Source organism: Ptychodera flava (genome assembly GCF_041260155.1).
Source record: "Ptychodera flava strain L36383 chromosome 23 unlocalized genomic scaffold, AS_Pfla_20210202 Scaffold_23__1_contigs__length_28996876_pilon, whole genome shotgun sequence".
Classification (NCBI taxonomy): Eukaryota; Metazoa; Hemichordata; class Enteropneusta; family Ptychoderidae; genus Ptychodera; species Ptychodera flava.
In genome coordinates, this window is record NW_027248277.1 from 17,932,681 (window position 1) to 17,955,315 (window position 22,635).

General features: G+C 38.4%; 1 protein-coding gene and 1 pseudogene across 1 annotated transcript; one reads left to right on the forward strand and one right to left on the reverse strand.

The window, feature by feature from the left end:
* LOC139123794 (guanosine-3',5'-bis(diphosphate) 3'-pyrophosphohydrolase MESH1-like) overlaps positions 1–22,635 on the reverse strand; it is a 79,839-nt pseudogene that overhangs the window by 45,914 nt on the left and 11,290 nt on the right.
* Positions 3,096–13,006, forward strand: LOC139124286 (uncharacterized). Its single transcript, XM_070690427.1, has 6 exons — positions 3,096–4,214; positions 4,624–4,782; positions 9,727–10,262; positions 10,481–10,552; positions 11,019–11,176; positions 12,639–13,006. Exons 1-6 carry the CDS (start codon positions 4,086–4,088, stop codon positions 13,004–13,006), a joined length of 1,422 nt encoding a protein of 473 aa, XP_070546528.1. The 5' UTR covers positions 3,096–4,085.

Consider the following 22,635-nt stretch of genomic DNA (forward strand, 5'->3'; position numbering starts at 1 on the left):
CTGTTGGCTACTAGTCAAAACACTGTGTGACAACATGACATATCATGAAAAAATCATTAAAAAACTTAATGGAGCCATTACATAAAACTTTTTGCAATGCGTGTGCTTCAAAAAAACATTCTCCACGTCTAAGAACTTTTAAATAAAGTTTTTAGTACACAAACATACCTTGAGTATTTTCAAATCGCTGACTCCAGCTCCCTTGGTTAGAATTCTTGCAACACCTGAGAGAAAGATAAAGACTGGCGAACAGAAAATACTGTGTTTAAGTATAGGGGAAATAGAGTGTGCGTAATTGCACTTCTCTCTAAATTGACATTTTCGTTTTCTCTGACAGTTATCTATTACTTCCTGCCACTTCTTATGAACAATATCACAAGCAAATTCATATAAATGTAGTGCAGTGATTACTGAAATAAAGGTAAATTTGAAATGTTTTTTAAAATGCAAAGAATCAATCATTTGACAATAAACTGCAATGTGTCTTTCTGTTTCATATGTTGCTGTGAGTATAGATAGTAGTCTTGCTTATCTACTGTCTGTGCTATGAACATGTAGTTTTTGCAAAATTCTCACAGGTGTAGTGTTAGCACCATTGTTATATTTATAACCTGTAGATTACTTAAAAAATTTCATTTAAGGTGGTTGGAAAGGCTAGAGCGTCAGTTATAAATTTCAACAAAACTATTAAAATATAAAAGTAGTCAACATTCTCTGTGGAATAAAAAAAACTAGACATTTGGGCACAAAGGCATTGCAGAGTTAAAGCCTGTTAAAACTTCTGAAAAACTGACCAAATAAGAAGAAGTTGGGGAGTCCTTAGTGTATTAACTATGGTAGAGGTCCCCTAGCTGTTAATAAAATGTTTGAAAAGGGAAAGTCATTATTTGCTGTTTTTCAGGAAAGTTTGACAAGGTGGTGCTGGCATTCAGAGTGAGTGACTACTATTGTAAATGCATTTTGAGATTCTTTGAGTGTCAAAGAGGTGTCAAAGTGAGATTAACAAAAAAAAACTGCTCTATGACTTCAAAAGAGGAGTGCAAATATGGCTTGTTTTCAACATTTTTGACAGAATAACAGTTTTCCTACATAATTGTATACCAATTTAATCCAACTTTAAATGAGATATGGACATGAAATTTTTACAGCCTATTAACAAGGTTACAGATAAGATTTGTACGGCACAATTTTCTGTATTTGAAGTACTTTTTGAAAAATCACATTTTGAAATTTGAAAGAGTTTTTAATAATATTTTGATATATAAACCCGTGTAAAATCATAAAAACAAATTTTATTTACAAATCCTGCCGTAAAATCTTACAATAAATAGTGTCAACATATTTATAACTAATTTGGTAATATTAATACTATCCAATTACTATTAAATTCAAATATGTAAAAAAATATGAAAAATTAAATTTTAATATTTACTGATGTCATATTTCAAAATCATGGCTGCAAATATACAATTTTTATATTCTTTGGAGATAATATTAACTAAGGGAGTTATTCTGAAAATTTGAACTAAATATCCTGATTCTAACACTTGGAACTTGACATTAACTCTGAGAAAGAATTGGTGCAAAAATAGCCTTTCCAACCACCTAAAAAAAATGCAAATTAGTATTTCGTCACAAACAAAGTACATTATACTCAGGAAAAAAATCTACATTTCGTAATTGCCCTGTCATGCTCATTGACATATAAAATAGTAGCTTTGCAAACACAAAATGCATTGTGTACAATGAGTTACATGGTTCTCTGCAAGAGAATTTTAGTGATGGCCCATCCCTCTTGTTTTTGAAGCAATCTATTCAAATGTTAATAACTGTATAAAAAGAATACATTCTTACAACAAAAGATTAAGCAATTGTGCATTGTTTTATAAACTGCCATCACATTTTTTTTCAGGCAGTCGAGAACATTGTGTTACAAACAAATGAATTGTACGGTAGTACAGACTATAACTCAGGTGGTAACGATAACGTTGGAAGAGAGACAAAGACAGGCTGTTATTGACACATCATTGAACATGACAGTAGGTGTCATACAACGATTTGCATAGTATGTGAAATTTGCATTTTTGAGTATGACAGACCCGTCATTATTTATCTTGCCCCAAACTGCACAATAAGATCCAGTCAGGTCAACAAATATTTGTTACAAGGACATCCTTTAGTTTGTATCTTTATGAATGAATTTTAGTTTGGAAGTAAAATCATAAAAATAAGCTTCAATATACTGAAGATGTAGAATAAGACTGGCATTTCAGGGATCATTAAAAATTGCAATAGTGAAGATAGCATAGAGGTAAAGAAAATTATTACAGGGGGGGGGGGGTAAAAGTAATTTACATTCTGGTATCTTTTGATTTTTGTAGGGTTTTATCTGAGGAAGACTTTTCCCAGTCAATATAACCTTTAAAATTTCATAAATCTTCAGGCCACTTTAAGAATGTCACAGTCTACATATCAAATGATAATCATAATAAAAAAATAGAGAATAAAAATCGAGAACCATTCAGAAGATAAAATGAAACTAACGGAAGGAAATAACAGCTGAAAACAAGGAAATGAAAATCAACTAAAATGTAAAATATAAACACAAGAAATAAAATCAGTTTGTGTGATAAAAATTCTGAATTAATGTCTGAATTTCAAGAGTCAAAGTATTTTTTGGAGTCCATGGCAAGTCTGTCAGGTATACTGCCCCCTAGAGTTCTCTTTAAAAGTTAAGCCAAGGTTCACTGAAAATGTTAAAGGGCTGTCATACAAAAGCCGTAGGCAATTAGCTTCCATACCATTCTTGTGAAATGACCTCTGATCTTTATAGTCACGTGTACGGAAATAGGTCAAGGCTATCAAACTAATGGATTGCGTGATTGCGTGGGTCACTGGAAACGCCCTATGTTACTGCGAAATTTGTGCCAGTTCAGAACATCAACCATTGATTGGACACAATATGACACGTGCAGCATGAACTATATCTGCAATACTGAGGGCCCTATATATGCTATAGTATCAGCTCAGTGTCAGTACTAATGTCTAAACCTGGTTTATTAACACATCGACACGCACAATGGCTACTGCTTCTGAACGCAACGTTTTGGAAGAAATCGGTGAAGATTTCCTGTGTTGTACCATCTGTCTGGAGCAGTTCAAGTCTCCTAAAATTCTACCATGTCTGCATACATTCTGTGAGCAGTGTTTAGTCACACTGGTTGAGAAGACTGGATCTCTAAACTGTCCAGAATGTCGACAGCAATATCAGCTTCCTGTTGGAGGAGTGCCAGCAATGAAGGGCAACTTCTTTATGAGCAATCTGGTGGAAATATTCAAGCAACGACTGGAGTCTATGCAGGGAACTGAGATCAAATGTACAGGTTGCCAAGAGAATACGGCAACTCACAGGTGTGTGGAGTGCAGATACTATCTATGTGACATCTGTGTCAAGACACATAGAAGCCTACCACAACGCAGACACATCAACTGATGATCATTGGAGAATATGAAACAGCAATATCAACAAGTCAAATTATGCTACAAGCAGTGGAATACTGCAGTGTCCATACTGAGAACAAAATTGAATTCTACTGTGAAACCTGTCAGGTACCTGTCTGTACAAACTGCACCATAGTCAAACACCGCATACCAGAACATGTACACAGAGACTTGAAAGATGCAGCAGATGAGTATCTTACAGAATTGAAAGCCATGGTTGACAAACTGAAAGTGAAAGAACAGGAAGCTGAAAAGAACAAAACCCTGGCCAAGCAGATACACACTGATCTTACAGAGCAGTGCAGCAGAGAAGAAAGGAAGGTGAGAATGAAAGCAGAAGAAATCATCAAGAAAATAAAGACAGAAGAGCAGAAACTGATAGATGAACTGAAAAACAATTACAAACTTAAAATTAAAAGAGCAGCTGTTGATATTGATGATATGGAATTAAAACATGGTAACATTAAGAGTGCAGGCAATTACATAGAGACACTGATGCATCATGGGAATGCTGCTCAACTTCTCTCCACAAAGGGTGATGTCAGCACTCGTATCAAGCACTTGGTAACCATGAAACTAGGGCAATGATTGAACACGAAGACTTCATATTCACACCAAATGACGAATTCTGTGAGCATGGAATTCTGGGAACTCTTGAATCTCAAGATGACATTGAAATATCCAGGAATACAATTGAATTCATTCCAAAACATGTAAGATGAATGTATACCCTGTGAATTTAAAATCATTACGTCACAGAAAATGTAATTTGACATTATCATATTGTAATAGAGCTGTTCCTGGTTTCAGATTTATTATAAATACATAGTTGCACACGCGACATAAGACACAGTGATTTCTTGATAATGGGAAAATTTTATTGTTGCATGTGTGGCCATAAATAAAATAAGTCACTTTTAGTATCCATTGTAACACTAGCAAGTTTTATTTGTGTTGTTCTTGCTGGCGAAATTCGGACAAACCATTATTTTTGCATATTAAGAGAGAAAATGATATCATTTAGGAAAAGAGCTTTTATACATCATTCCTAAATATATCCTTACTGAGCCGATACAACTTCTGACAGTGCTAAATTGAGATTTTGTCTTTCAATGTTTGCAGGAAGAAAAAACCAAAGCTGAAGCCATGAAGACCTGCAAACACAGTGAAAAAGTGACAGAACTGAAGAAAGCCCTGTATGATGAAAGACAGAAAATTCAAGATTTGATGAAAGAATTGGAGGAAAGTAACAACCAACTACAAACTTGTCAGAGTTTAAAGGTAAGGGTGTTAAGTTAGAGACCGACTGTGATTAAAACTGATATCCCTTTCTGCGTGTATACTAGCAATTCAATGATTTTACAGGTACAATGTACATACATGAGTTAATGTATACAGATGTTTTAAAGATGATTTAATGTCGAAGGTATTGTAATCATTTAAAAGAATCCCCCTTCTAAATCAAGGTATCTGTTTGAAAAATCAATGAAGTACATGCTAAGGAGATGTAGAAGCACATAGTGAAATATAGTGTATCACATGTATTTTGGTAGAGCATAGTATGTCACATAACAGAATATACATTCTTGCAAGCCAGAGCATAATTTCTGCTCCCCTACCTACCTCTTAACAGGTAGCACTTAGTCTGTTGCCGTAAGAGGTGTGTGTTTTACGACGATGCAGAATATACACGGTAATGTGTCACATAGCAGAGTATATAGTTGTGACATAGTACAATTTGCATATCACATTGTAGACAGACAGACAGAATATATATTGTATCAAATGGCAGTATATAAAATTTTGCACAGCAGAATTGTTATGCACTGGCTACATGAAAGGTAACGCTAATCCAAGTGCCACATGCCACGTTTCACAAACATTCTGTAGTGTAAGCTAGAAACAGATGCATTTTCACTCAGATTTACTTCGTCGATTTCAGCACTTCAAGGACACCCCTCGATGCATGAAATGGAGTGGCCTGCGATACTTGTGTTTACAAATTCTACGTGCAAGGGCTGAGGTTATCACAGTAAGGGACTGGATAAAAATTACAGGTAAGGGGGGCAGTGCTTTTCAAAATGACGAGGTGCGTAAAATAGTGATCCTTCAAGAGTGTTTCGAAGAAAACGTACCCTCCCAAAGTTTCGGGTGCAACTGAAAATGGTTACTGAATTATAGGCCCGGTAGTAAAATCGAGGTCAAAAGGTCACTCTAGGCATGTGACATTTTTGTCAAAATACTTTTCTCCAATATTTGTCCCTGTCCACCAAAAATCAGACTTCTACCTCTATTTGCAGGCCTAAAATTTCTAAAATTTCTGCGTAATTAATGAGGTACAGGATGATGTTAGGGTCAAAGATCAGGGGCAACCCCTAAATTTGTTTGCGGAATTTGGTTCTGTACTGGTCATTTCAATAGACACTAGCGCTCTTGGACTCTCATTTAGGATGACTTTAAGCAAAAGCTTAGGTGCAGAGGTGTTGGACAGGTCAAAGGTCATAGAAAATTCTGAAAAATACATGTAATATTTTAAAAAATCTTTTTCTCAAAATCGATAGGGCCAGTGACCTTGAAACTTGGCACATAGGAACCTGACCCTAAGGCCAAATCACTTTTGTGAAGAAATTTGATTGATCAATTCTAATGAGAATGAGGTCAATTTTAAGGCAGCACATGCGTCAGGGACAGACATTCGGACTGTAAAATTTCTGCAAATCTTTTCTGGTGTACAGCTTATGGAGGCTCGTTGTAAAGCTCTTGGTAAAAGAAAACGTTTTACTGTGTTAGTTTCTGTAACTCCAAAATGAATATTTCCAATGGGGTTAACACAGGGATGGTGGCCATTTTGAATTTCAAATATTGTAAAATTTTGGTAATTATTTTCTCTAGTTTCAAACTTTGCATGGTGACACCGATCTTATTGCTAATCTGATGAGAATGGTTGACAGTTTCATTTAGGATATTTTTGAGAAAAAGTTTAAATCTTTCATTTTCGAGGAGCACTTTACCATTAAGGTAGTACGCACCTCGAAAGTGAAAGACTTAAACTTTTGCTCTAACTTTCCTTAAAGGATCTTTCCAATCATTCTCTTTCAAAATCACGAATAAAAATATGGGGTCACCGTGCAAATTTTTGTACTAGAGAAACAAATAACCCAAGATTTACCGATATTAGAAATTCAAAATGGCTGCCATCCCTGTGTTAACTCTATGGAGAAAGATAGAATTTTTCAAATTTCGAAAAACTAAGCCGGTGAAAAGTTTCTTTCACCAAGAGCTTTAAAATGAACCCCCACATGTGGTATATCAGAAGAGAGTTGTAAAAGTTTTGAGAGTCTGAATGTCTGTCCCCGAGGTGCGTTCTACCTTAACTTAAAATCCAAGATTGATGTGGATTATGACACATAGGAGGAGGGTCACTGCTTGTTGCTAATGAAAATTGGGGTGCCCCGGTCACTTTTTCTTTCAAACACTTTTGAAGGGCCACTCTTTTGAAAAACACCTGCTCTTACTGTAATAAATTAGGCCCCGATGTGAGAATTTGTACACGCATATCACAGGCCACCACTTCATGCATAAAGAAGGTGCCGTTAACTTCCTAATCGTGATTTATCAGTGTACATGAATTGATAAAGTAAATTTGAGTGAAAATGCATAATTCTGTTTCTAGCTTAAAAACAAATTGCAGAACATGAGAATATTGAAACGTGAATTGTGGCATTTTAGCACTTGAATTGGGCCTACTGGTAAATACCCTCACATGAATGAATAAGTCAAAATGATCTGCAACAATAGAGAGAAACCTGTATTTACAGTATCAACACTGTCATGGTCAGTCTGAGCACAGAGATCAATGTACAAACAGAATATTTAGCTATGTGAGAGGTCTGAAATCGGCAGTCTGCGCCCCCAAACTGCGCTAGCGCATTTCAATTTGCGCTATCAATCTGCGTTCCCATTCTGCGCTATTGATCTGCGCCCCTGTTTTGCGCTCTCTATTTCTCCAAACCATATGTGCTGTGAAAACGACCCAACTAGCACAAGAACGTACTCCGTCGATCATGATTTTACTATTTCCATCATTTGACTTTTGATATGACATTGGATCGAGAAATGGTGCTGCAGGCCGTTAGGGAGCTGCATTTAGGACCCTGGTAGCGAGTCCTGTATCATCGATGGCTGCCAGACCTACGTGGAGATAGAGTTGACCTTTCAAAATTCTGCCTTCTCGACATACACCTAGTACTTAGGGAGCATTCGTTTTTTACGGGGAGGGGGGGTCGGTGGAATTTGAGCGACAAATGAATGTAAAAAGCGAGCCCCCTCCAAATCAAATTTCTAAAATTTGACCCCCCCCTCAATTCATTCAATTTTAAAATGTGACACCCCCCCCCCCCCCCCGGGAAAAAAATCAAAAAATATCCAAAGTTTCCTTACATACTAGAGAATCAACATTTTTGGTGAAATTCCAAAATCAAATTTTTTGCACACACGTGAACCTGTAATCGCCCTAGTCTAATCAAGTACACTAACATCAATAATCAAGAGTACATAAATACACAGATTTACCTAGTTTTGTATTGGAAAAAAATTATTCATAGTTTCCTCATAGACAAGATGGTGAATCAACATTTTGGTGACATTCCAAAATAAAATTTCTTGCACAAACATCCACTTGTAACCACCCTAGTCTAATCAAGTACATTAATATCAATAATCAAGTGTACATAAATACACAGATTTAACTAGTTTTGTATTGGAAAAAAATATTCATAGTTTCCTCATTGACAAGATAGTGAATCAACAATTCGGTGAAATTCCAAAATCAAATTTCTTGCTCACATATGCACTGGTAACTACCCTAGTCTGATCAAGTACATTAATATCAATAATCAAGAGTCTATAAATACACAGATTTAGCTAGTTTTGTATTGTAAAGAAACGGCTTCTCATAGACTACTCATAGATTGTGTATGGAGGACCTGTGTTTTTCTCTTTTGCCTGGGAGTTCTGTGGTGCTATCAGTGTATACCTAGGAAGTCCAGGACGGGAACTTTTCCAGAGAGTGTTTTACGTTGCATGCTGCACTGGAAGGTTTGAGTGTCAGCGTGTGCTTTTTAAGTCAGATATTTCTGTATTTTGAGTTTTACTCAAGTCAGCAGATATGTAAAGAAACCGGTGAGTGGCAGAGATCGAACTTTATGCGGATCGGACTGTTTATTTAAACCCTACGCCATCCTCTACTTAGTCGATCGAACAAACATTGCTCACAAGTGAAAGCCGTGCCGTATATGTGCAATACGCTCTGCACGCTGAGATGATAGTATCACCACAAGTTGAAAGCTGATCTTTCTGCAGCAAATTGTGTGTTAACTGCGAACTTTATTCAGTTATGAGTTCAGTCAGATGTCTGAGATTGTCATGAGAACATTATTTGTGATTGTTCCACTGAACTTTTGTCGATGCGCGGAGTTTGAATTCAGAGGAAGAGTTCAGATTAGTTCGGCAGAACGAGTGTCCCCGGCCCCGAAGAGCCGACCGGAAGTAAACAAAGATCCAAGATGGCTGCGCCCGTGGTAGCTGAACTGGACGCTGCTTAGCAGTGAATCGCGTGTGTTAAGTCGCCGACTTTCATGTGCGGACATTACACCGGACATTACACCGGACAATCGCGCTCATCATCGAACAATAGTTAGAACTATTTGTGTTTCCGAGCCGCGTGGTCAAGTGTTGAGGTACCTCTGCGGTAACGTTAAGTTTTTTACAGAAATTGTTAAGCATTTAGAAAGGGTTTGAAGAGAGTTTTTGTACTGAAAGTGTGTTCGACTCCTGCCGTCAGGAGGTCGATCAGTACGGTTATTGTTACCATGGAGTAATATTTAGTTTTGAAGTATGGTTTTACTATAGTAATACACGGAAGTTGTTTGTTACATTATGTGTGGTAGTTCCTCTTTTCATGTCTCAATGACTCTGTAGCCCTGCGTACAGGTCTGTGCACATGTGTTCCTGGCGTTATACGGGCACCACCAAAGCCCTGCAACAGTCTATGAAGAAAACTGAGGTCTCTGCGGCCCGGATCTGGATTACAATGAAAAAACGGTCTTTTTGGCCGAAATTCTGCTCTATCGGGGTAAATCCTTTCCTTGCCTACCTTTACCTCCTAACCAACCCCCCTCCCTGTAAAAAAGGAATGCTCCCTAAATTGATTTATTTTATTAACAGGATGAAGTTCAACTGTTGAGGGAAGAGTTAGGAATTGAAAGATCTGAGAAACAGAAAAAAGAAGAAGAGTATGCAAGTTTAATTCATCAGCTTGAAAACTCTGATGTGCTGCAAGTAGAGAGACAAGCTACAGGAGACATTGCTGCCCAACAGAGATTTCCAAATCCATTTGAAGATGAAGAAAGAGAATTACGACAACAACATTTTGATGGAAATCAAGACCAGACAGACAAACTAAGTGGAACAGTATGTATGACAAATGTTGGCGTAACACGACCACACTCTGCAGCTGCCTTGTTTCAACAGCCTATCAGACCTCTTGGTCATCCCATGTTTCCAGGAAGACAGTTGGTCTTGTCATCACCATCACCAACAAACACGACAGGAAGGTTACCACCACCACTGGAGCCTGAGGTGTTGTCGTCAGCCAGACAAGCCGCAGTCAGAAACTCAGGAAGGTTAAGAAACACTGGAACAGTAAGAAACCAGACTATCTTACGAGAGGCATTGGATGATGAGACAATAATAGAAGACAGGTAAAGTATTCAAACATAAATGCTAACTTACATTTGAAACGTTCATCAAACCATGACGTCTGAAGCCTTTAAATTCACTCGAAATTTGCCACCTTACTTATAACCAGGGTCATGTAATTTGAAAGATGAAAATGACTCTGGTGAACTAGATTGGAAATTTATGGCAAAAATTGTAATTTAATATGACATCAAATCTCTTGTCAATTGTAACCTTTCAGCTATGTTGGTGTTTTAGGAAGCAACAAAGCACCACATGTATACATAGTCCAGTTTGACTGGCAACTTGATCGGTGAGCAAAGGTTTGAATCAATAAAAGGACAATACTCCTGGACCATTCCATCAAGTGGAAAGATTAAAGTGTTTTCGATTTCACAAAATGACTCAAAAGCTTAAATTGTAATGTCTCACGGTTCTGAGAATCACATTGTTAAGGAAAGTTTAGTAAGATCAGCCCAACAGAATGTCACACCAATCATATAGGAAGTTAGACCAGGTAGACAGGAATGTTAGACCAGCCATATAAGAATGCTAGATCAGCTAGATAGGAATGTTAGACCAGCTAGATAGAAGTGTTAGGTAGACCAGCCAGATAGGAATGTAAGAACCAGCCAGATAGAATTGTTAGACACACCAGATAGGAATGTTAGAACTAGCCAGATGGGAATGTTATACTCGCCACATAGGAATAGTGATGCCATGTACAACTTTGCTGTATTCTTCTTCAATACTCAGTATATGTTGTGTTTTATTTCCAGGGATGATGGTTTAAAAGAATTCCATGATGCACCAGAGTATCCAGCAGAGTCAGCAATGAAATGGTGTCAGGAATGTCATTTGTTATTTCCACCATCATGTCCTCAAGATACCTTTGACCAACATGTGGAGTCTCATTTTGGACGAGTGTGTCCCATGTGTAAGGTTATGTTTCCTAAAGATCCACAGGCACAGGAAAGTTTTGAACGCCACGTGCAACAACACTTTGAACAAGATATGTAAATTTTTGCATAACAAATACATTGATAATCAGTTCAAACTGGATCATGTGTTTCAACTACTGTAACTGATGTGGTATTTCAAAATTACAAAAAAATCTACAAAATGGTATGATATACTATTGATATGGATACTCTTACAAACACTTATAAAATTCTGCTAAATGAACATTTCACATCAAAGCATAAATTGCAAGCAAAGGTATGCAGTCAAGATTTTTACACAATATCACTCATTAAAGTTGTTCATAATTTTGTTCTGTATTGTAACACAGTCTGTGCATATAATATAATTTTTAATAACGTAAGTGCAAAGTTGAGTCATAAGTACAATTTGTAACAGCTGACATTGCAGATTGGTGATGGTTCTTTCAGCATTTATTGTCAAATAAAATAATTTTTTGCAGGGTAGTTGAACCCTCAAAGTCAGCTATGTATTTTTTTCTATACCTACAATTAATGGGCCTACTGGGTACTGCTATAACAACCTTCATTGATGTACATTTTTATTATCATATAATCTATTAATTTACAAGCATATAATATTTCCGGTAAAATAGAAAGAATTTTCTTAATGAATGTCCATATTTTATTAAAGTTAAAAGAAAAAGTATGCTACCAAAGAAACCATACATGTACTGAACTTTGAGTCAGTACATGGGTGAAGACTATTTCATAGTAATGATTGTGTTTAGTCTGATTCCGCAACAATGTTACTTCCTAAAAATTCGTTAAGTAAAGGTTTCTGTTACAACGCCTTGTGAAGTACATAACATTATCGCCCCCAGCATGTTGTATGATTTAGTGAGAAGACACGAATATGTTTGCTTCATTTCATACAACAATTTACACTGACATTGAAATAAATGTATGGTACAAGTGATTCTCTTACAAGCTTCAGTTTTGCATGAAACTAGAAATGTTTGATCAGAATGTATACAAACATCATGACAGCCAGTTGTCAATATCTTCAAGTTGTGTTTTGTTCGTGGAATGTATTACTTTTCTGTTACAATATATTCTATAGTATTGGTTGTGTATCCAATGTCCATTATGAATTCCAATGTTTTTAGTTAACTAATGGTATTTATTTCACTGAATACAAAGATAATACTTGCTGCAGTCAAACAGTCAGAATCAGAACAAACAGCTTATTGGTATTGCATCAACCAGTTAGATTTAGAAATAAGAAATGTACAGACTGTGATCACACCTGTCAACAAAGACAGAGACATTATCACTGAAGATAAGGGACAACAATAGGTTGCAGATAATCACTCGAGAGGGAAAATTTGGGAAATGCATGAAATTCAAACAGTTTAAGAAGCCTTTCACACCACCTGACATAGCTATGATCAAGTGATAATACATTCTGCAATTTAGATGACAGCAATAAGCAAGTAGTTGTCAGTGATGAGAATGGACATGTCATCAGATGCTTTGGACAAAATGAGTTGAAAGATCCAGGTGGTATTGGGATTAGTCCTGTAGATGGCAATGTCTATGTGACAGAGCGGGGTGGGGATTGTGTCAGGGTCAATTTACACACAACATGGCAAATATCTATATCATTTGGGTCAAGAGGTAAAGGTCAAGGGCAACTCAACTGTTCCTGGGGTGTAGTCATTTCAAGTGCTGGAATGGTATTTGTAGCAGACTACAATAACCAGTGTATTCAAGTATTCAATGCAGAAGACCAGTATTTGTATTCCTTTGATTGTCAGAGTGGGGATGGTAAGATGAGATACTAAAAGGGAATAGCAATTGACAATGGTAAATATGTCTATGTTACTACTGATACCCCTATAGTAGTCTATTGAAGTTTGAGAGTAGTGGTAAGTTTCTTTGTCGTATTGATAGTGATACCGTGATGGGCTGAGCAACCCAACTGGTTTAACACTGACAGATGATGTACCTTGCAGGGTGATTGTAGCTGATACCAACAACCACTGTATCAAAGTGTATCAAAGTGTACCAGATTGTGTTTTGTTGAACGACATTGGTCAAATCCAAAGACAAAGACCCAGTGACATTTGATGTTCACGATTTTCTTTCTTCACTTTTACTTTTTTGACCGCAGGGACTTATTCAAGATATGTATTTGAAGAAGTCTTTTCAGATATTCATTGCCTTATTTGTATCTATGTGTAGAATGATTTTCCTTCTATCCTTTGACAATTTGTGTTGCAATCATCTGTAATTTTGAGTACTATATTCAAGCATAGACCCTCGAGAAAAACGAGGGTCTATGATTCAAGGCATATAAAAACAAGTTGATCTGAAAACTACTTGTATGAAAGATTGCTGGTATTATTAAATAAACTTTCGTTGACTCTGAAAATATGGTACTTTCTTGTTATGAATGATAAAATTCAATGGTAAAATTTATCTGATTGTTTCTCAAGCATTATTTTGCACAGATAACGGCAACGGTTGTTGTATGTGCAAATTAACTATCAGTGGAGATGAAATTGTAATGTTTACAGTTTACTAATGTATTTACTTTAAGCAATGGTGTTTAATCACAGCACAGTGGTGAAGACCTTCATTTCCCTGTACATAGGTTGGACCTATGTACAGGGAAATGGTGTTCACCACTGTGCTGTGGTTTAACCCCATTGTTTTCGATGGTGAGGTTAGACCATTGAAAACAAGGTGTTAAAACCACAGCACAGTAGTGAAGACCTTCATTTCCCTGTACATAGGTCTTACCGTGAAAACAATGGTGTTAAACCACAGCACAGTGGTGAACACCTATGTTTCCCTGTACATATTATAGGTCTAACCTCACCATCGAAAACAATGGGGTTAAAACACAGCACAGTGGTGAACACCATTTCCCTGTACATAGGTCCAACCTCCTCATTGAAAACAATGGGGTTAAACCACAGCACAGTGGTGAACACCTTCATTTCCCTGTACATAGGTCCAACCTCACCATTGAAAACAATGGTGTTAAACCACAGCACAGTGGTGAACACTTTTATTTCCCTGTTCATAGGTCCAACCACACCATTGAAAACAATGGGGCTAAACCACAGCACAGTGGTGAAGACCTTCATTTTCCTGTACATAGGTCCAACCTCACCATTGAAAACAATGGTGTTAAACCACAGCACAGTGGTGAACACCTTCATTCCCTGTACATAGGTCCAACCTCACCATTGAAAACAATGGGGTTAAACCACAGCACAGTGGTGAACACCTTCATTTCCCTGTACATAGGTCCAACCTCACCATTGAAAACAATGGGGTTAAACCACAGCACAGTGGTTAAAAGCATTCCCTGTGCATAGGTCCAACCTCACCATTGAAAACGATGGTGTTAAACCACAGCACAGTGGTGAACACCTTCATTTCCCTGTACATAGGTCCAACCTCACCATTGAAAACAATGGTGTTAAACCACAACACAGTGGTGAACACCTTCATTTCCCTGTACATAGGTCCAACCTCACCATCGAAAACAATGGGGTTAAACCACAGCACAGTGGTGAACACCTTCATTCCCCTGTAGATAGGTCCAACCTCACCATTGAAAACAATGGGGTTAAACCACAGCACAGTGGTGAACACCTTCATTTCCCTGTACATAGGTCCAACCTCACCATCGAAAACAATGGGGTTAAACCACAGCACAGTGGTGAACACCTTCATTCCCCTGTAGATAGGTCCAACCTCACCATTGAAAACAATGGTGTTAAACCACAGCACAGTGATGAACACCTTCATTTCCCTGTACATAGGTCCAACCTCACCATTGAAAACAATGGTGTTAAACCACAGCACAGTGGTCAACACCTTCATTCCCCTGTAGATAGGTCCAACCTCACCATTGAAAACAATGGGGTTAAACCACAGCACAGTGGTGAACACCTTTATTTCCCTGTACATAGGTCCAACCTCACCATTGAAAACAATGGGGTTAAACCACAGCACAGTGGTGAACACCTTCATTTCCCTGTAGATAGGTCCAACCTCACCATTGAAAACAATGGTGTTAAACCACAGCACAGTGGTGAACACCTTCATTTCCCTGTACATAGGTCCAACCTCACCATTGAAAACAATGGTGTTAAACCACAACACAGTGGTGAACACCTTCATTTCCCTGTACATAGGTCCAACCTCACCATCGAAAACAATGGGGTTAAACCACAGCACAGTGGTGAACACCTTCATTCCCTGTAGATAGGTCCAACCTCACCATTGAAAACAATGGGGTTAAACCACAGCACAGTGGTGAACACCTTCATTTCCCTGTACATAGGTCCAACCTCACCATCGAAAACAATGGGGTTAAACCACAGCACAGTGGTGAACACCTTCATTCCCCTGTAGATAGGTCCAACCTCACCATTGAAAACAATGGTGTTAAACCACAGCACAGTGGTGAACACCTTCATTTCCCTGTACATAGGTCCAACCTCACCATTGAAAACAATGGTGTTAAACCACAGCACAGTGGTCAACACCTTCATTCCCCTGTAGATAGGTCCAACCTCACCATTGAAAACAATGGGTTAAACCACAGCACAGTGGTGAACACCTTCATTTCCCTGTACATAGGTCCAACCTCACCATGAAAACAATGGGTTAAACCACAGCACAGTGGTGAACACCTTCATTTCCCTGTAGATAGGTCCAACCTCACCATTGAAAACAATGGTGTTAAACCACAGCACAGTGGTGAACACCTTAATTTCCCTGTACATAGGTCCAACCTCACCATTGAAAACAATGGTGTTAAACCACAACACAGTGGTGAACACCTTCATTTCCCTGTACATAGGTCCAACTCACCATCGAAAACAATGGGGTTAAACCACAGCACAGTGGTGAACACCTTCATTTCCCTGTAGATAGGTCCAACCTCACAATTGAAAACAATGGGGTTAAACCACAGCACAGTGGTGAAAACCATTTCCCTGTACATAGGTCCAACCTCACCATTGAAAACAATGGTGTTAAACCACAGCACAGTGGTGAACACCTTCATTTCCCTGTACATAGGTCCAACCTCACCATTGAAACAATGGTGTTAAACCACAGCACAGTGGTGAACACCTTCATTTCCCTGTACATAGGTCCAACCTCACTATTGAAACAATGGTGTTAAACCACAGCACAGTGGTGAACACCACCATTCCCCTGTACATAGGTCCAACCTCACCATTGAAACAATGGTGTTAAACCACAGCACAGTGGTGAACACCTTCATTTCCCTGTACATAGGTCCAACCTCACCATCGAAAACAATGGGGTTAAACCACAGCACAGTGGTGAACACCTTCATTCCCTGTAGATAGGTCCAACCTCACCATTGAAAACAATGGTGTTAAACCACAGCACAGTGATGAACACCTTCATTTCCCTGTACATAGGTCCAACCTCACCATTGAAAACAATGGTGTTAAACCACAGCACAGTGGTGAACACCTTCATTTCCCTGTAGATAGGTCCAACCTCACCATTGAAAACAATGGTGTTAAACCACAGCACAGTGGTGAACACCTTCATTTCCCTGTACATAGGTCCAACCTCACCATTGAAAACAATGGTGTTAAACCACAGCACAGTGGTCAACACCTTCATTCCCCTGTAGATAGGTCCAACCTCACCATTGAAAACAATGGGGTTAAACCACAGCACAGTGGTGAACACCTTATTCCCTGTACATAGGTCCAACCTCACCATTGAAAACAATGGGGTTAAACCACAGCACAGTGAGGAACACCTTCATTTCCCTGTAGATAGGTCCAACCTCACCATTGAAAACAATGGTGTTAAACCACAGCACAGTGGTGAACACCTTCATTTCCCTGTACATAGGTCCAACCTCACCATTGAAAACAATGGTGTTAAACCACAACACAGTGGTGAACACCTTCATTTCCCTGTACATAGGTCCAACCTCACCATCGAAAACAATGGGGTTAAACCACAGCACAGTGGTGAACACCTTCATTCCCCTGTAGATAGGTCCAACCTCACCATTGAAAACAATGGGGTTAAACCACAGCACAGTGGTGAACACCTTCATTTCCCTGTACATAGGTCCAACCTCACCATCGAAAACAATGGGGTTAAACCACAGCACAGTGGTGAACACCTTCATTCCCCTGTAGATAGGTCCAACCTCACCATTGAAAACAATGGTGTTAAACCACAGCACAGTGGTGAACACCTTCATTTCCCTGTACATAGGTCTAACCTCACCATTGAAAACAATGGGGTTAAACCACAGCACAGTGGTCAACACCTTCATTCCCCTGTAGATAGGTCCAACCTCACCATTGAAAACAATGGGGTTAAACCACAGCACAGTGGTGAACACCTTTATTTCCCTGTACATAGGTCCAACCTCACCATTGAAAACAATGGGGTTAAACCACAGCACAGTGGTGAACACCTTCATTTCCCTGTAGATAGGTCCAACCTCACCATTGAAAACAATGGTGTTAAACCACAGCACAGTGGTGAACACCTTCATTTCCCTGTACATAGGTCCAACCTCACCATTGAAAACAATGGTGTTAAACCACAACACAGTGGTGAACACCTTCATTTCCCTGTACATAGGTCCAACCTCACCATCGAAAACAATGGGTGTTAAACCACAGCACAGTGGTGAACACCTTCATTCCCCTGTAGATAGGTCCAACCTCACAATTGAAAACAATGGGGTTAAACCACAGCACAGTGGTGAAAAGCATTTCCCTGTGCATAGGTCCAACCTCACCATTGAAACAATGGTGTTAAACCACAGCACAGTGGTGAACACCTTCATTTCCCTGTACATAGGTCCAACCTCACCATTGAAACAATGGTGTTAAACCACAACACAGTGGTGAACACCTTCATTTCCCTGTACATAGGTCCAACCTCACCATCGAAAACAATGGGTTAAACCACAGCACAGTGGTGAACACCTTCATTCCCCTGTAGATAGGTCCAACCTCACCATTGAAAACAATGGGGTTAAACCACAGCACAGTGGTGAACACCTTCATTTCCCTGTACATAGGTCCAACCTCACCATCGAAAACAATGGGGTTAAACCACAGCACAGTGGTGAACACCTTCATTTCCCTGTAGATAGGTCCAACCTCACCATTGAAAACAATGGTGTTAAACCACAGCACAGTGATGAACACCTTCATTTCCCTGTACATAGGTCCAACCTCACCATTGAAAACAATGGTGTTAAACCACAGCACAGTGGTCAACACCTTCATTCCCTGTAGATAGGTCCAACCTAACCATTGAAAACAATGGTGTTAAACCACAGCACAGTGGTGAACACCTTTATTTCCCTGTACATAGGTCCAACCTCACCATTGAAAACAATGGGGTTAAACCACAGCACAGTGGTGAACACCTTCATTTCCATGTACATAGGTCCAACCTCACCATTGAAACAATGGTGTTAAACCACAGCACAGTGGTGAACACCTTCATTTCCCTGTACATAGGTCCAACCTCACCATTGAAAACAATGGTGTTAAACCACAGCACAGTGGTGAACACCTTCATTTCCCTGTACATAGGTCCAACCTCACCATTGAAAACAATGGTGTTAAACCACAGCACAGTGGTGAACACCTTCATTTCCCTGTACATAGGTCCAACCTCACCATTGAAAACAATGGTGTTAAACCACAGCACAGTGGTGAACACCTTCATTTCCCTGTGGTACATAGGTCCAACCTCACCATTGAAAAAATGGTGTTAAACCACAGCGCAGTGGTGAACACTTTTTTTTCCCTGTGCGACACAACTTATCTCACCATAGAAAGCAACAGAGTGAAACCACAACACAATGGTTAACACCTATGTTTCCCTGTACCATTATGTCCAACCTCACTATTGGAATAACACCGTTGTAACAATTGGAGTTTCTTGGTCCACATTCTGGTCTACTCCAGCATTTTCAAATACCCAGTATTTGGTTTGTCAATGCAGCATATCAGTGTTTCGCATGAATTTTGTTTGTTGAGAATTGAATTTTTCTTAACTATTCAAGACTGCATCCATAAAAAAGGTGAGGGGCTGAGGAATTTGGGGAATTCGAAAATGTTACGGGTAGTAAGGGTGATGGCTTGAAAGTCTTACTCTGCCTTCAGGGGACCTGACAATGTTCCTTTTACTAACTTCTAACTTCAATAACAATGTAAAATTATTGAAATATCATGGTTATCCCTTGTCATATGAGCTTCTTTCATTGCAACAGTTGATCGTCGTCACTCCATGGGTGAGCCAATTATGAATAGTCCTGACAGCTACCCTTGTATATCTGTGGTAGCTGCTGCCTTTATGAACCTCGCAGTGATGGTGGATGCAAGAATAAGTTTCATCCTTGCAGGTTAGCTGTTAGTATGCTGGTCGCACATTGGTCGCACTTTGGTGAGTGGTTTCGGCTCAAAGTTGTACGGCTCCACAAAAAACACTCGTATACGATGACGTCAAACAGAGAAAAATACCATGGGATTATATATAAGTATCGCTGCAAGCCACCACAAAAGTTTTGCGACAATGATCGGTGCCGTTGATCTTGCAAAATAATGAAATATGCTAATCTTTGAATAAATCAACCCGTACAGGTCTGCTTTAACATTGACGCGAATAAGCTAGAGAAAAAAGTTCACAACGTGAGCAGAAATGGTTGACGGAGCTTGGAAAATGTTTGAAGGTATAAGTTATTAAAGTTGTCATAAGTTAGTAGCACTATAGTAGATGAGTTGAAAATAGTCAGTCATAAAGCAAGCAATGGTTGATTTATCGGCAGAGAGTCCAGTTAGCGGACAATGACATGCTGATGTATGCTAATGCAAAGTTTTACAAGCTTTAATTCAACTTTCAGTCGAAGCGAAAAGTTTTCATGTCTGGCTTTTCCAGACTTTCGGGTCTTAATATGCACACTTTCAGATCTCACTATATCCCTACAGGTAGATTTTGTAAACACGCACGTCGCAGGTCACCATTTTATGCATGTAGTAGGCACAGTTAATTTTGAAGCCCTAATGGTGATTTATCAGTGAAGTGATTGATAAAGTAAATTGGAGTGAAAATGAATCTATTTCTATCTTAAACTGCAGAACTTAAATCGTAAAATTTGGCATGTGGCATGCGGCAAGTGGCCTGGGGCACTTGAATTGGGCTTACCTGGTATAGCTTCAATGCAGTACCTCGATCCAGGCTTTTGTTAGGAGATAAGGGTCAGACCATCTTGAGAAAGGGTGGTAGTGAAAGGTTGGCCATCATTCCCCACCAGGCATCACTCAACATATCACCAAGGAAAGTTGTTACCTACGGAACTGAAGCAGAGGTCCTATAGTGCTGGCCCCGCGATGGCACACATGATGGTTACCTTCACATTATGCTTCTCCTCCAAAAAGCTATAAATTCCTTTGAAAGCTATCAATACCAGTGAAAGCTATTCCACAAGCAGCTATGGCAATGTGATGTTATGACAAAAAACGGCCTAACTTTTTCCCATTTGTAAATTTCTTAACCATAAGGATATATGTTAATCATGTCATCCTAAAAAAACTTAAATCCAACTGAAAACCTATCGGACAAGTCACTAATGAAGAGCAAACTTTAGAGCAAAATTTTCCAAAATATTCAAATTTATGCTAATTTAAACAATTATTGAATGATTTATCCCTAACAATATATAATGATTATCATAGGTAAAACTTTGTCATACAAAAAATTTATGAAATTCATGGAAAACCAGTTCTATATTTTTTTCCATCACCTCTATGAAATTCTATTCAAGGCCCGTACAAATTAGTTCAATCAAGATGTACAGATAAAATTCAGACTCGTTTCTGAGTTTAACATTATCTTTATACAAAATAACAGATGTTCAAAGTTGATTTCGTACTTGTTGATCTATTTATGATAAAATGTTGCTTCCTGAATCATTGAGCTGGTAGATATTTATCTGTAACTCTGTACAGGAGACACCCTAAAAGAATCTATACTCATCATCGATGTCACTCTGTTTACAAAAAATTCATTGGCTGATGAAATCACTGTTTCTCTGTCTTACTCCTTATATCGCTAATGGAAGTACTCAGCATCGAAAAAACGAATGAATATAGCGAATTACTTACATATATAGCTAATACTCAGCATCAAAAAACGAGTGAATGTTTGAATTTTCTTTCAAATTATCTACATTTTTCAGATTAAATTATACTTTTGAAACACTATGTTCTTAAAGTTGGTTTACTACATCTGTACTTACCACACACACACAAACTAGAAGATGCACATGCATTCATACATACATACATACATACATACATACATACATACATACATACCGGTACATACATACATACATGTACATACATACATACATACATACATGTACATACATACATACATACATACCGGTACATACGGTACATACATACATACATGTACATACATACATACATCATACATACATACATACAACATACATACATACATACATACATACATACATACATACATACATACATACATACATACATACATACATACATACATACATACATACATACATACATACATACATACATACATAACATACACATACATACATACATACATGTTAATGCATATCTTCCTACCTACATACTTACATATCTACCTACCTACCTACACATATGCTACTCCTTTGACAGAAAGACAGATTGTACGATCAGAAGCATGCCCTTAGTCTCAGACGTTGTCTTCTTGACATACCAAAAGCCATGATATTCAACGACATTTGAGAAATCCACCCTGAGAAACAAAAATACTGAATAAAATGTGACAAATTAAAGTTATGAAAAAGTTTACAGGAATATGGCCTGTTTCATGTCAGACAGCTCACAATTTTTGAATTTTATTGCTGATCAAACAGCAAGATTTGATGTTAGCTTGTAAAACTGAACGACTGAGTGGGGGAATAAATTTTACAAACAATCTGCATAAATACTTATTGTCACCTTTACCAAATTTACAATTCAAAGAGCAACCTTGCCATTCGGAATGTTGAGATGATATAAATTTTGAAAAGATTAAATACAATGTATTTCATCGCTATGGCTGTGATTCTGCCAGTACACCTTTTTCAGTGAAAATTTCGTCCAATGCTTCTTCCATCACTTTATTAACACCCCTGAGTCCCTTGATGACTTTGGCTGCCCAAAGAAAATAGTCCTGTATTCGTTCAGGTGTCCATCCTTCAGGGGCGATTTCTTTCAAGTCTCGTAAATTGTACAATTTGTCAGCTAATTTGACTAATTTAGCTTCACGACTTATGTGTGGTGCATGTTCAATTTGTAGTCGTTTGCGCTCCATCTTGGGGAGGGACTTGTCATCTGTGACCTCTGCC